The sequence below is a fragment of the Nanorana parkeri genome, unplaced genomic scaffold (assembly GCF_000935625.1).
Source record: "Nanorana parkeri isolate BGI_ZX_2015 unplaced genomic scaffold, ASM93562v1 scaffold382, whole genome shotgun sequence".
Lineage (NCBI taxonomy): Eukaryota > Metazoa > Chordata > Amphibia > Anura > Dicroglossidae > Nanorana > Nanorana parkeri.
Window position 1 is genome coordinate 668223 of NW_017306650.1, and position 11376 is coordinate 679598.

The 11376-nt window shown below is 39.1% G+C and overlaps 1 protein-coding gene across 1 annotated transcript in view; it reads right to left on the reverse strand.

Annotated features, from left to right (window-relative positions):
* Nucleotides 1–3704: 3704 nt before the first annotated feature.
* ABCA4 (ATP binding cassette subfamily A member 4) overlaps nt 3705–11376 on the reverse strand; it is a 154376-nt gene continuing 146704 nt past the window's right edge. Inside the window, exons 50-53 of the mRNA XM_018559208.1 lie at nt 8254–8357; nt 7056–7148; nt 5344–5593; nt 3705–3824 (exon numbers count right to left, since the gene is read on the reverse strand). Coding sequence (XP_018414710.1) covers nt 3705–3824; nt 5344–5593; nt 7056–7148; nt 8254–8357 — 567 coding nt within the window. The remainder of the gene's footprint in view (nt 3825–5343; nt 5594–7055; nt 7149–8253; nt 8358–11376) is intronic.

Consider the following 11376-nt stretch of genomic DNA (forward strand, 5'->3'; position numbering starts at 1 on the left):
AAAAAATTATAAAAAAAGTAAATAAGATAAATTAAAAATTAAAAAAATTAAATTGATAAAAAAATGTAATAAATAAAAATTAAAAAATAAGAAGAAATTATTAAATTAAAAAATAAAAAGTGATAAAAAAGTTGAAACTAACCCCGCAGCCCTGCCATCTGATTGCCATTCTCCATTGATGGGAAGGAGGGGGGCGTATTGCGGAACCTGGCCTTGAGACGGCAGGGAGAGTAAATCCGGCCCTGAGTGTGGTCATTGTTTGGTGGTCTCACTCACCCTTTTGTACCTTTCATTCATTGCTTTACTACTTCACTGTTAGGGAGATTAGACTGTTCTGCCAAAGGTGATGGCGATAGACAACAGCATATAGAAATGTAATTATAGATAACTTTTTTTTTTACCTAAAAAGGGGCCTGTAGCTGTACGTATTAGGATTCATTGGGGAAATTGCTGATCTAAGGAATTAATCTAAGTCTTAATAATGAGGTCTAAAAGGATTTTATTATTCTCTGCCTTAAGGATAAATTGGATGGTACTTCACTTGGTTTTAGTTTTGTCCTCTTCTTAATCAAAAATGAACACTTTTATGAAGTGTAACCTATTCTTTGTTGTATCTCACACATAGCTAGAATAATCATGACATTGAAGAAGCGTTATCAAGCCAGCTAGCATCTACTTGCTCAGGGCCAGAAGGTAAGTGGAAAAAAAAACATAGCGCAAGCATCGTGGCATTTTGATAAGTACAGGTACTTGTCAAAATGCCCTGTTTTTTCCGCCCTCACCCTGCAGCGCCCTCAGGCGGCCGCTTGCCTTGCCTTGCGGTAGCACCGGGCCTGCTAATAGGAAAATATGTGAATGATGCTTTCACCATAGGACAGGCTGGTTTCTGAGGATATTTAGGTACCTGAATTAGCCTGAGGGCAGCACAGTGGCTTAGTAATTAACACTTATCCTGTACCACTGGGATGCCAGGGCACAACTTGCATAGAGTTTGCATGTTCTCCTTGTGCTTGAGTTTTCTCCAGGTCCTCTGGTTTCCTCCCACATTTGCTGGTAGGTTAATTGGGTTCTGTCTAAAATGGCCCTAGTATTTGTGTGTGGGTCCAAAAATCCAATGCAGACATCGAGTGGCTAATGCAGCTCTTGTAATTAAACATGGAGCCACAAAAAAAATAAGGCTCCAGGGATTGAAGTGCACCGAAGATTGCAAAGCAAAAATGATTGTGAATGGGAATTTTTCTGATCTGGGTGAATATATATACGCATTCCTAGGGTCCATGCATGTCAGTTTTGGGGGCAATGACCTTTCATCTAATTTGTGCTATTAAGGTGTATAAAATCAACAATATGGTTTGCTACTTACCACAACCCTGAGTCTATAATAGAGCAATATGTAAAGTACACTAACTTATAACTAATCTTCAATTATCTCTCATTTTTCCAACTGCATTAACTGCAGAAAAGTGAAATCAGATCAATACCTTTATTGATATAGCCAGATGTGTCACACAAAATGTCACCCTGTAATATGTCTGTCATGTTTCATGTCAGATATTACAAAACAAAAAACTTCAGTCAACTAAGCTTTATTGTTAAGCATATGAAAAAGACAAAGCAAATCTATGAATTATTTAGCAATCATAATGTCATTTAATATATTCAGACAGGCAATACACAATGTAAAGTTGCCGTTTGAAAAAAGATCCAGTGGGTGCCTGCTTTCAGAAAAAGAAAGAACTTAAGTTAAAAGTATAATTGCTCTTTCATCAAACATTGGGGTCTAATTATAGACATATTCCACGATATTTCCACAACTTTTACACAAGATTCACACATTTTCTAATGGGATTTATTTGTAAAAATGTGTGAATTCAGGGTAAATGATGTGTGAAAAAATATAAATACACCCTTATGCATGTGCACTTGTCTCTGCAACTTATGAAAATGCCAATAATAATAGGTTACCTTTACTAAAGATAAATCCTTTTTCCAGCAGCATGACCTGGCCCAATGTTGCTGCAAGCCATTAAATCCTGACCACTACTAGAAGGCTTAGAGACAGGAGACCTCCCCTTCTTTGAGCTGAATGAACAACCTGTCTACCAGGGATAGAATATTCAGAGCACAACAGGATCTACTCAGAGCCAAGAGGCTGCAAGGCAGGACTTCCCTTCCGTAAAGGTAACACATCATATGGGCTTTTAACAGACTGCTGAAACAAGTATAAACGTACCATTTTTAGTGAAAGTGCAATTATACTTTAATATGTTACGCAGAGTGCACAGGAAGTGAATTAGATGATTATTGATAGTACAATTTTCAAAGCCCAATTGAAATCTCAAACCTTTTAACTATGTATAGCCCGGTATCCCTGCATGTTATGATCTTTGGCTAGGAAATGCCTGCAAACATTTTTCTTTCAGTAATAATGCTACCTCCAGCCTTCACACTGCAGTGCACTGTACTGGCAGAGCTGAGTATCAGCCACACCCCTTATCAAAAGCTTCCCGACACAGATTTGTATAACAGAGAATAGGAGTGAGTGTGCCTGACCAGGACTGCACTGGACTGGCTCTAACTACACATTGAACTACACAGTCTTAAGATGGCCATATGTGGATCAAATTTTGGCAGTTTGCTGCCAAATCAGCCATCATTTGATCCGTGGGTGTCTCTGCTGACACCACCCAGCTTAACAAAAGTTGATTTTTCAATCCACACTCTTTGGTGTGGATAGGAAAATCAAGTGATTTCTCTTGTTCAGCCCCACAAACTTACTGTATATAACCAGCTTTATGACTCCCTGCAAATTGTGTTTTTGGTGTCTATTTAACTGCATATTTGTTTCTGTGTTTTCAATTGGGCTTTAATAAGTGTAACACTTTATTGCGCTGAAATGCCATAACCCAAGTTCTGATATCCTTACATGCTGAACTTTTAAAAATAAGATATCTGTTAATCTGTTAATCCCCTTTTACTGATTCCATGGTAAAATTATTATCTCAAACAGAATTTAATAAAAACTAGACTGATAGGTCTCACCTACAGATAGACGAAGGGATTAAATGAGCACAATCGAATTGGCTTTTAGTATGACCTGGCAGCACTGCCTCAAATATTGGGACTTAAAGGGAACAGTCTCCAAGGATTAATGTTTAGTATGTGCAAAAAGGGCTGCCCTTGGCAGTTACAAGGAGTGATTTGGACCTAATTTACCATTCTACCATAAGCTGTCGGGTAGCAATATTTAGATCATAGAGTCTAGTCGGACCACAGTAGGGATAAATTTGCTGACACATTAGATTTGTTTATTACTTTTAGATGACATGCAGTAAATAGTAATTAACAACCCATAAAGGAGCCTGAAATTATAAGTCATGTCTACAAAGATTAAAGGGTTATTGCAATAACCTCCACATACACTGTCAGTACAATCTGCACTTATCCAACAGGCTAAAATATCAAGCAAAACAATAAAATTTGGAGTATACATTACAGCTGCACTTCTGGGAATACTGACGTTTTTGCTCTAAGAAAATGTTCTTTAGTGCGGTACGGCAAGTACTCTGTGCTAGATTTGTATGCAGAGTTACAGCCCTCTAGAGTGCCTGTAGATGCCATTTCATCGTCTCAGGAATCCGCTGACACTTTTGGTGAATTATACAAATACTTAGAGTGTACAAAGCCTGTTTTTTTATATGAATTCATTTTTCTTTTGGTGGAGGGGCAGGTGCAACTCTCACATCCCTTGTGGCTCCTGCAACACGAGGATGTAAACGAATATCTTCATCTTCAGTTTGCTGTTTAGCAAAATTTACAAATACCTGTAAAGCACAAATGATATATATTATTTATTTATGATTATTTATTACATGGTATTTAAACATAGTTGAAGGATGGAGCATGAGCGGTGGAATGGGTTGGCACATCACAGGACAGGCAATATAGTGGCTTAGTGGTAAACACTTCTACCTTGCAGCACTCGGGGGTCCCTGGTTCAAATCCCTCCCACAGTCCAAAGTCATGCTGGTAGGCTCATTTTCTTCTGTCTAAATCGGCCCTACTTTGTGTGCATGTGATATAGGGACCATAGATTGTACGCTCCTTGAGGGCTTGTTCACACCATCTGCATTTGGGCTGCGCTGGTTGTTTTTTCCCAGCACAGTTCGAGCACAAGACAAGGCATTTTGCCTTATCATGGATGGTGACAGTTCACACCACTGCATTCTGGTGGTGTGCACTTAGAAAAAGTATGGCATGCAGTACTTTTTTTTAAGCACACCTCATTGCATTGCACAAAGCCCATAAAACGTAATTTTGGATAGTCATGAGATAAGGGTAATGATCAAACAAATGAAGCTGTGGTGTATGCAATGAAACTAAGGTTTCTCAGATGGTTTGTTTGACTTAAAGCCCAACTCCACCTAAAGCATTTTTACATTTTGGATGAAGAGGGAGGGGTTAGAGCCCCTGTGAGGGGCAATTATAGGAGATAATCGGACATCTCTCCAACAGGAACACAGAGAAGCAGATAAAAACATATTTAATAGAGGGGGAAAAGGTTAGAACTTCTGACAATCCTGCGCCATGAAGGGAAAGGGTACAATATCTCTGGAACGGACACCCCCCAACTGCTTCATACTCACCTTATCCTATGCTCTCTCACAGCTCTTTACTCCTCTGCAGCCAGCACTAAGATCAGCTGTCTTCGCGACCTGGGTGAACAGTGACATCACTCCTTGGATTATGTGACAGTGCTCAGGCTTAGCTCAGGCACCATAACATGGAAGCACGTCACATGTTTCTCCATAACCAGAAGCAAAAGTTATTTTCCCAAGCTATGGAGAAGCATGGAGCTACGAGTAAGCATAGGTAAGGTGAGTATATGGGGGTTGGGAAGGGGAGGCCCTTTACAGAGACACTGTCATCTTGAGCTGCATGGGCAAAGTGTCAGTGTCTCAAAAGGAACATGCAAATATTTTAATGTCCATAGCCCGACCAAAGCTGCACTTCAAGTTCTACCAAAATGTATGAGAATGATGTTGATAGATAATGACAAATCTTAGAACAAGGAGAGCCAGTATTGTGGCGATTCTAACAAGTAGATCGATGTAATCTTACACCCAACATTAAATGCTAGTCTTAGTCTCCTAAGAGTCTACACAATCAAATATATTGTACTCGTGTTTATCTTTTTATAGACAATTTTATGTATTTTGTAAAAAACAAACCATCTTGAACTGAAAACCTAGCTTCACGTCAAGGATTATGGTCAATGTATCCATAGATTGGGGAATAATGAAGATAGGATCAAGGTTGAGTTGACAGTCCATCATGTATTACCTGGTCTAATGTGGTCTGAGACACAGAGTATTCCTCAATGTTGAGGCTGTCCTTGTTGGAGATGAGTAGCTGAAATATTCTGGCCAGGGAAGAAGATGATATCTGATACTGTAACATATTGTAGTGTTTCTCCCTCTGTAAGCTGCCAGGGAAGTTGGCATTGATAAATTTCTCTACAGGGCCCGTGTCTGGAACTGCTCCAAGCTTTTGGGCTCTCATTTTCATGGTTACAATATAACCATCCCCAAATCTGTAGAAGAAAAACACTTTAACCAATAATGCAATATAAAGAAGGTTTATTAAAGGTTCTTAGTTGTTTAAATACAGAAGAGCAACGTGAAAGACACTGACTCAATTTCTCTTCCAGGCCCTCCTTCTTCACTGCTCAACCTCCATTTGAGCACTGAGGAAGTTCTCACAAGTGGAATGGTTTTAAAGCTGAATCTGCTTATATTTTACCTTTACTGGTTTCTCTGTTACAAATTTCATTAGCATATTGATATTGGGGTAAGTAAAACCTGTTTTCATTACCTACCTTATTTTAGACCCAGTGACATCATCACATGATTGCTATGCTACTGTGTGCAAAGCAGGCAGACCATGGCTGGTGCAACGGGCCAGCAATATGTTGTTAAAACATCACAGCACCCTGCCCCAGTACTCTTAAGAGTCACATGCCCTGATGCAAGCAGTGGGTTGGCTTTTGGGAGGACCTATGCAAATATCAAAATGCCCTAATGAGTGGTTATCAGTCTGGAAGAGTAGACATTCTTAGGCAGGCTGCATTTGCACCCATGTGATTGAATGATTGAAAGAACTGAAGTCCAATGAATGAAAGTGTAGGCCAGAGACAGTAAGGCTGGGAAGGACAGAGCTAGATGATGCTGGATATCCTCTAGCCAGGAAATGAGGTGGGCTCTTAAGGACTTGCTGCAGCTTCTAATGCATAGTAACATCAGATTCAGCAATATCAGTATAGGAGAGGAGTCTGTGCAACTGTGCAATACTGAAGGTAAGGCTGGAGTTCAGTTTTTAGTGCCCAGAGAACTCTGGGAAAAGAGTTCTCTCTGATATCACTACCCATATTTGGTATAAGTCCATGCTGGGTTTTTTAAATATAAAAATATGTAACAAATTAACCATTGAATTGCTGAACCCGCATTAAAGACAGTTTGAGCACTCCCCAGAGACAAATTTAAACTCTCAGTTTCGCTCATTCCTATTTATAATTTCTAGTATAATTTAGGTTAATACAAACATTGTGAATTGTGTATGACATGTGTGAAAACAATGATTTTTCAGCACTTTTAACCTGGTCACACACTTATTGGCCCATTAGACACTAAAATAAGCTCCCTGAGCTTATATGTATATTTGGAAATATAGGTGTAAATATATTACAGACAGCAAAAGGCAAGAGACAGATTGACCATTCTGCGTCAGTACATCTAGAAACAATAATTAGAAAACTATCTCCCTACTCTGCCAACAATTGACTCAATGATTTCAGATCCAGAGCAAGGTGAACTCTCAGTATACAGTGCACTGCTCTACTAAGAAAAATGCAGAAACTCTACAGGGGTAAAAACAGAGTCAAGAATGCAGTGTCAGGCAGGGGGAAGTCTAGAACATATTATTAAATATCATATGTGCTGCCATCCTAGACCACAGTAAAAATACATGCCACCAGTATAATAATTCAGTTGTCATACCTGTATTTTAGATGCTGGATTGTGCCAAGACATTTAAAGGTTCCTTTAACCATTATGGCAAGACGGGTGCAGAGAGCTTCACATTCTTCCATACTAAAGAAAAAAGTAAAATACTTTTAAAACAAAAGGTTAATTTAGGTATCACTCTATAGTGTTGTTGAGTTTACATCAGAATAGTGGTAAAATACTCGGCACTCTTGCCTTACAGAGCTGGAACACACAGTTCAGTTCTCACTGAGCACACTATATGTGTTGCAGGGCCATCCCTACAATGAGGCAGCCTGAGAATATTGGGTCATGTGCCAGCTCTCGGATACCAGTGGCTGGCAGGAGCTGAGCAGGAAGCAGGACAGAACCTGCACCCCACTCCCCCCCCCCGGGAATGTGCACCACCACAACAGCAGGTCCCCCAGAATGTTCATCACCATAGGCACACAGCTCAGGTGGCTATAAGTCTAGGGGCGGCCTTAAGTAGGACAGAACCCGCCCCCCCCTCCCCCCCCCCGGTAATGTGCACAACCACAACAGCAGGTCCCCCAGAATGTTCATCACCATAGGCACACAGCTCAGGTGGCTATAAGTCTAGGGGCGGCCTTGTGTTTTGCATGGATTTCCTTCCTCAATTTAAACTCATGCTATGATGTTAATAGGCTTCTACTCAGATTAGTCCTACTTTGTGTCTTTGACCGGAGTAGGGTCATCAAAGAGGTCCAGTAAGCACTGGATTCATCTAAACTGACCAGATTTCTTAACACCAAAGCTATTTCAGACAACAACTCTTTCTGTAAAAGCAAAACCAAACCACTGTCATTGTTTTGGGGTTGCCTTACCAATAACAATCATATATTTGTGAAATATTTGAACCGGAGTAGAATGTGGCTACTTCTTGTCATCATGTCATAGTCATCAATCGTGATCCTGGTGATCTCAGAGCCATTGGTACTGAAATCAACACCCCTAGGATCAGCTTAATGTATATATTATATAAGATGACTGTAATTCTGCTGTGGATAGAGAGAGAGTGAGTGTGTGTGTGTGCAGCCAGTATTTAAACAAGGAAAACCACCTCTATTGCCAAAAAGTACGTGCCTACTGTGTCTAATGGCAATAATATTCTGTACTATTAGATCATTTGCTATTGATTTGTTTATACGGGACCATCAGACAGGACAATTCCAGTACTAAAATATACAATTACCTGTGAGAGGTTAGGACAACAGCTCGACCTTCTTTGATGATACCGACAATAGAATTCCACAGGAAGCGGCGAGACTGTGGATCCATTCCTGTTGTTGGTTCATCCTAAAGTAGCAAGTTACACATACTCATGGTAATTCATTGAAGGAATGGCAATGGCCCTTATTGCATATACCTAAATAAGTGAATTGCCATACTGACATTATATTATGGTTTCGTATATCTTTTATTTATTTCTATGAATAAGGGGATTTAAAAAAAAAACATTTAAATAATATTTATTTTTTAATCAGGTAAATAAGAAATATTGCATATTAATATTATGTAGTCGATTCTTAGCGGGGTCTTTTTTACACATTTTCCTCTGTCTCCTTTTTCTGTGTTAACATGTGTTGTCAGTTGCAAACAGAGTTCATTAGCTCAAGCTAAAATTTACAGACATTAACGAGTCAGAATGACTAATTCCTTATCACACAGCCCCACTCAAGGTTTTTAATCAGAGAAAGCTACTGCTATACAGTTTTGTAAGATAATTCTCTTGGAATCATGTATTAAATGTTTTTGTAGAAATGAGATTGTATACATATGTAAAAAATAAATATAATACATAAGTAAAAAGTAAAAACCAAAGAAAAATAACAAACTAGACCCAAAACTGTTTACCTTTAAAGAAGCCGTGATGGCCTGAACATACAGATTTAATTTGTGTAAAAATATTATATTTGTGTGTCACTCAGCTGTAGATCCTCAAATGACCTGTGAATTGGTGCTCACACTGTCCTTCCTTCTGGAGGGTGGCTACTTTTGTTCCCCATGGTCCCTGTGTGTGTTGTAAAGTAGCCACCGCTCCAAGCTTGCTCCCATGATGGACTACTATCTCAATACAAATTAGTAAATTAAACATGAGATTGTAGTCCATCACGGGAGCGACCTTGGAGTGGTGACTACTTTACAACACACAGGGACCATGGGAAACAAAAGTAGCTACCCTCCAGAGGTAGGGACAGTGTCAGCATGAATTCAGAGATGATTTGAGGATCTACAGCTGAGTGATATACAAATAAGATACATTTTTGTTAATTGTTTGAGTACTTTAATGCATTTTTAAGATGTAACTCCTGAGTTTAGTTTCACTTTAAGCTACCTTATGCATCATTAAGCTGAAGTTTGATATTTCTTTGTAGACTCTCCTTTATATCCCTGTTTTCATGTTATAATGTAGCATTGCTGGCAGTAAAACTAAAATACAAAGAGCTCAGATGGTGGACAAAAAGTATAAAAAGTCACTATTGAGCAACAGACATATCTCTGGCTAAAGCATTAAATATGAATTCCAAACAAACAGCTAAACACACAGATGTTTACCCTGCCAACGTTAGAAGAGACTCTGCAGAGGCGGATATCAAGTCAAATGTAGGAACTAACACTCTTGTATTTACAGGTGAAACTCGAATAATTAGAATATCTTGAAAAAGTAATTGCAGTAAGTGCTGCAAAAGGGGCCCAAACCAAGTACTGAGTACATATGCATGCTTGTACTTTTCAGAGGTCCGATATTGTTCTATGTACAATCCTTGTTTTATTGATTGCATGTAATAATCTACTTTTTTGAGGTTGTGGATTTGGGGTTCTTGGGGTTTTCATGAGCTGTAAGCCATAATCATCACAATTATGACAAATCACGGCTTGAACTATCTTGCTTTGCATGTAATGAGTCTATCTCATATATTAGTTTCACCTTTTAAGTTGCATTAGTGAAATAAATTAACTTTGCACAATATTCTAATTATTCGAGTTTCACCTGTATATCATACATTAAACAATGTGCTAAAAAAAAATCAAAGCTACAATATTTTGTGCGTTTGATAACTACTATTTGTCTACACTATCCTTTTCATCCTCAAGCAGTGGAGAGCAACCTAGGGCATGCGTGCCACGTTGGGCACACAATGCTATTTTCAGTGGCACTCAGAAAATCACAGCTCTACACAATTTGAAATTTCCCATTAAAATATACCTGTAGTAAAATGTGTTAAATATTATATTAGTGGAGTATCATCAAAGTTTATTACATTCATAAAAAACAGATTACATGAACTCAAAATATGTTTCCTGTGGACATGAAAATTAATGGAGCTCCGCAAAAGACTTAAAAAACCCCATATGATGCTGTGTGACCTTGTGGGCTTTTGGCAGCGTTTATCAGACAAATTCCTATGTTTGAAAAAGTTGGCCCTTGCATTAATCTCTGCAGTTGGATCGACATATATGGTGATCAGTGTCCATCTTCAGCTGAAATTAATGTCCTACACCCCAGACATAGCACAACTAAGCTATGAAGAAAAAAAAAACAGGGACGGGGATCACACTGAAACTGTAAGTCTAGTTTACTGTTCAGTACACATTAATGGTAAATCTGAACATGTTTTGTCCACTAGTTACTGGCAATGTAAAATAAATGTATTATTATTATTATTATATTAACAGTAAAGCTATGAGTGGAAAATGTAAAAATAAGCTATATGGCTAAGCTATTGTTCACAGTCACACTGGTTGTCTGATGGTTGTAAACTGACAACAATGTGGAAAAGGTTGCCAACCCCTGTACAAAAGCATACAGAAGTGACTAGGGTGACTTTCCAACATATGGTATTAGCAGCAATAATACATTTCCCCACCCCCACCCCCACCCCCCCAACTGTCCTTCATTTAGACCAAATCCCTCTGTCCCGCGTTCCTCCTCTGTTATCCCTCTTTTTGGTCTGATGTACAGATATCAATGAAAATGTTCTTTGTAACAACTAGAAGTGCTTTTGTGCACTGAACCTTTATCTTATCTTTTAATTATCCTGTTTGCTATTTAGAGAAGCCAGTATAAAGGAAAAGTAAAGTGTAAGTAGTGTTAAGTAGTGTTTTTCCCCATAGTTCTTCTAAGGGTCACGGGAGGACATAAACTAGCGTCCTCCCGTGAGCCAAATCTCAGTATATCGCGAGCTACAGCTCACGGTATACTGAGACCGCCGCAGCCGGGATGGATCCCGACATTACTGTGGAGATCCACCCAGCTGCGTGAGTGACAGCTGGGTCTGCCTATCTGTACCCGCCCCCTCCCCCCACCCGCCAG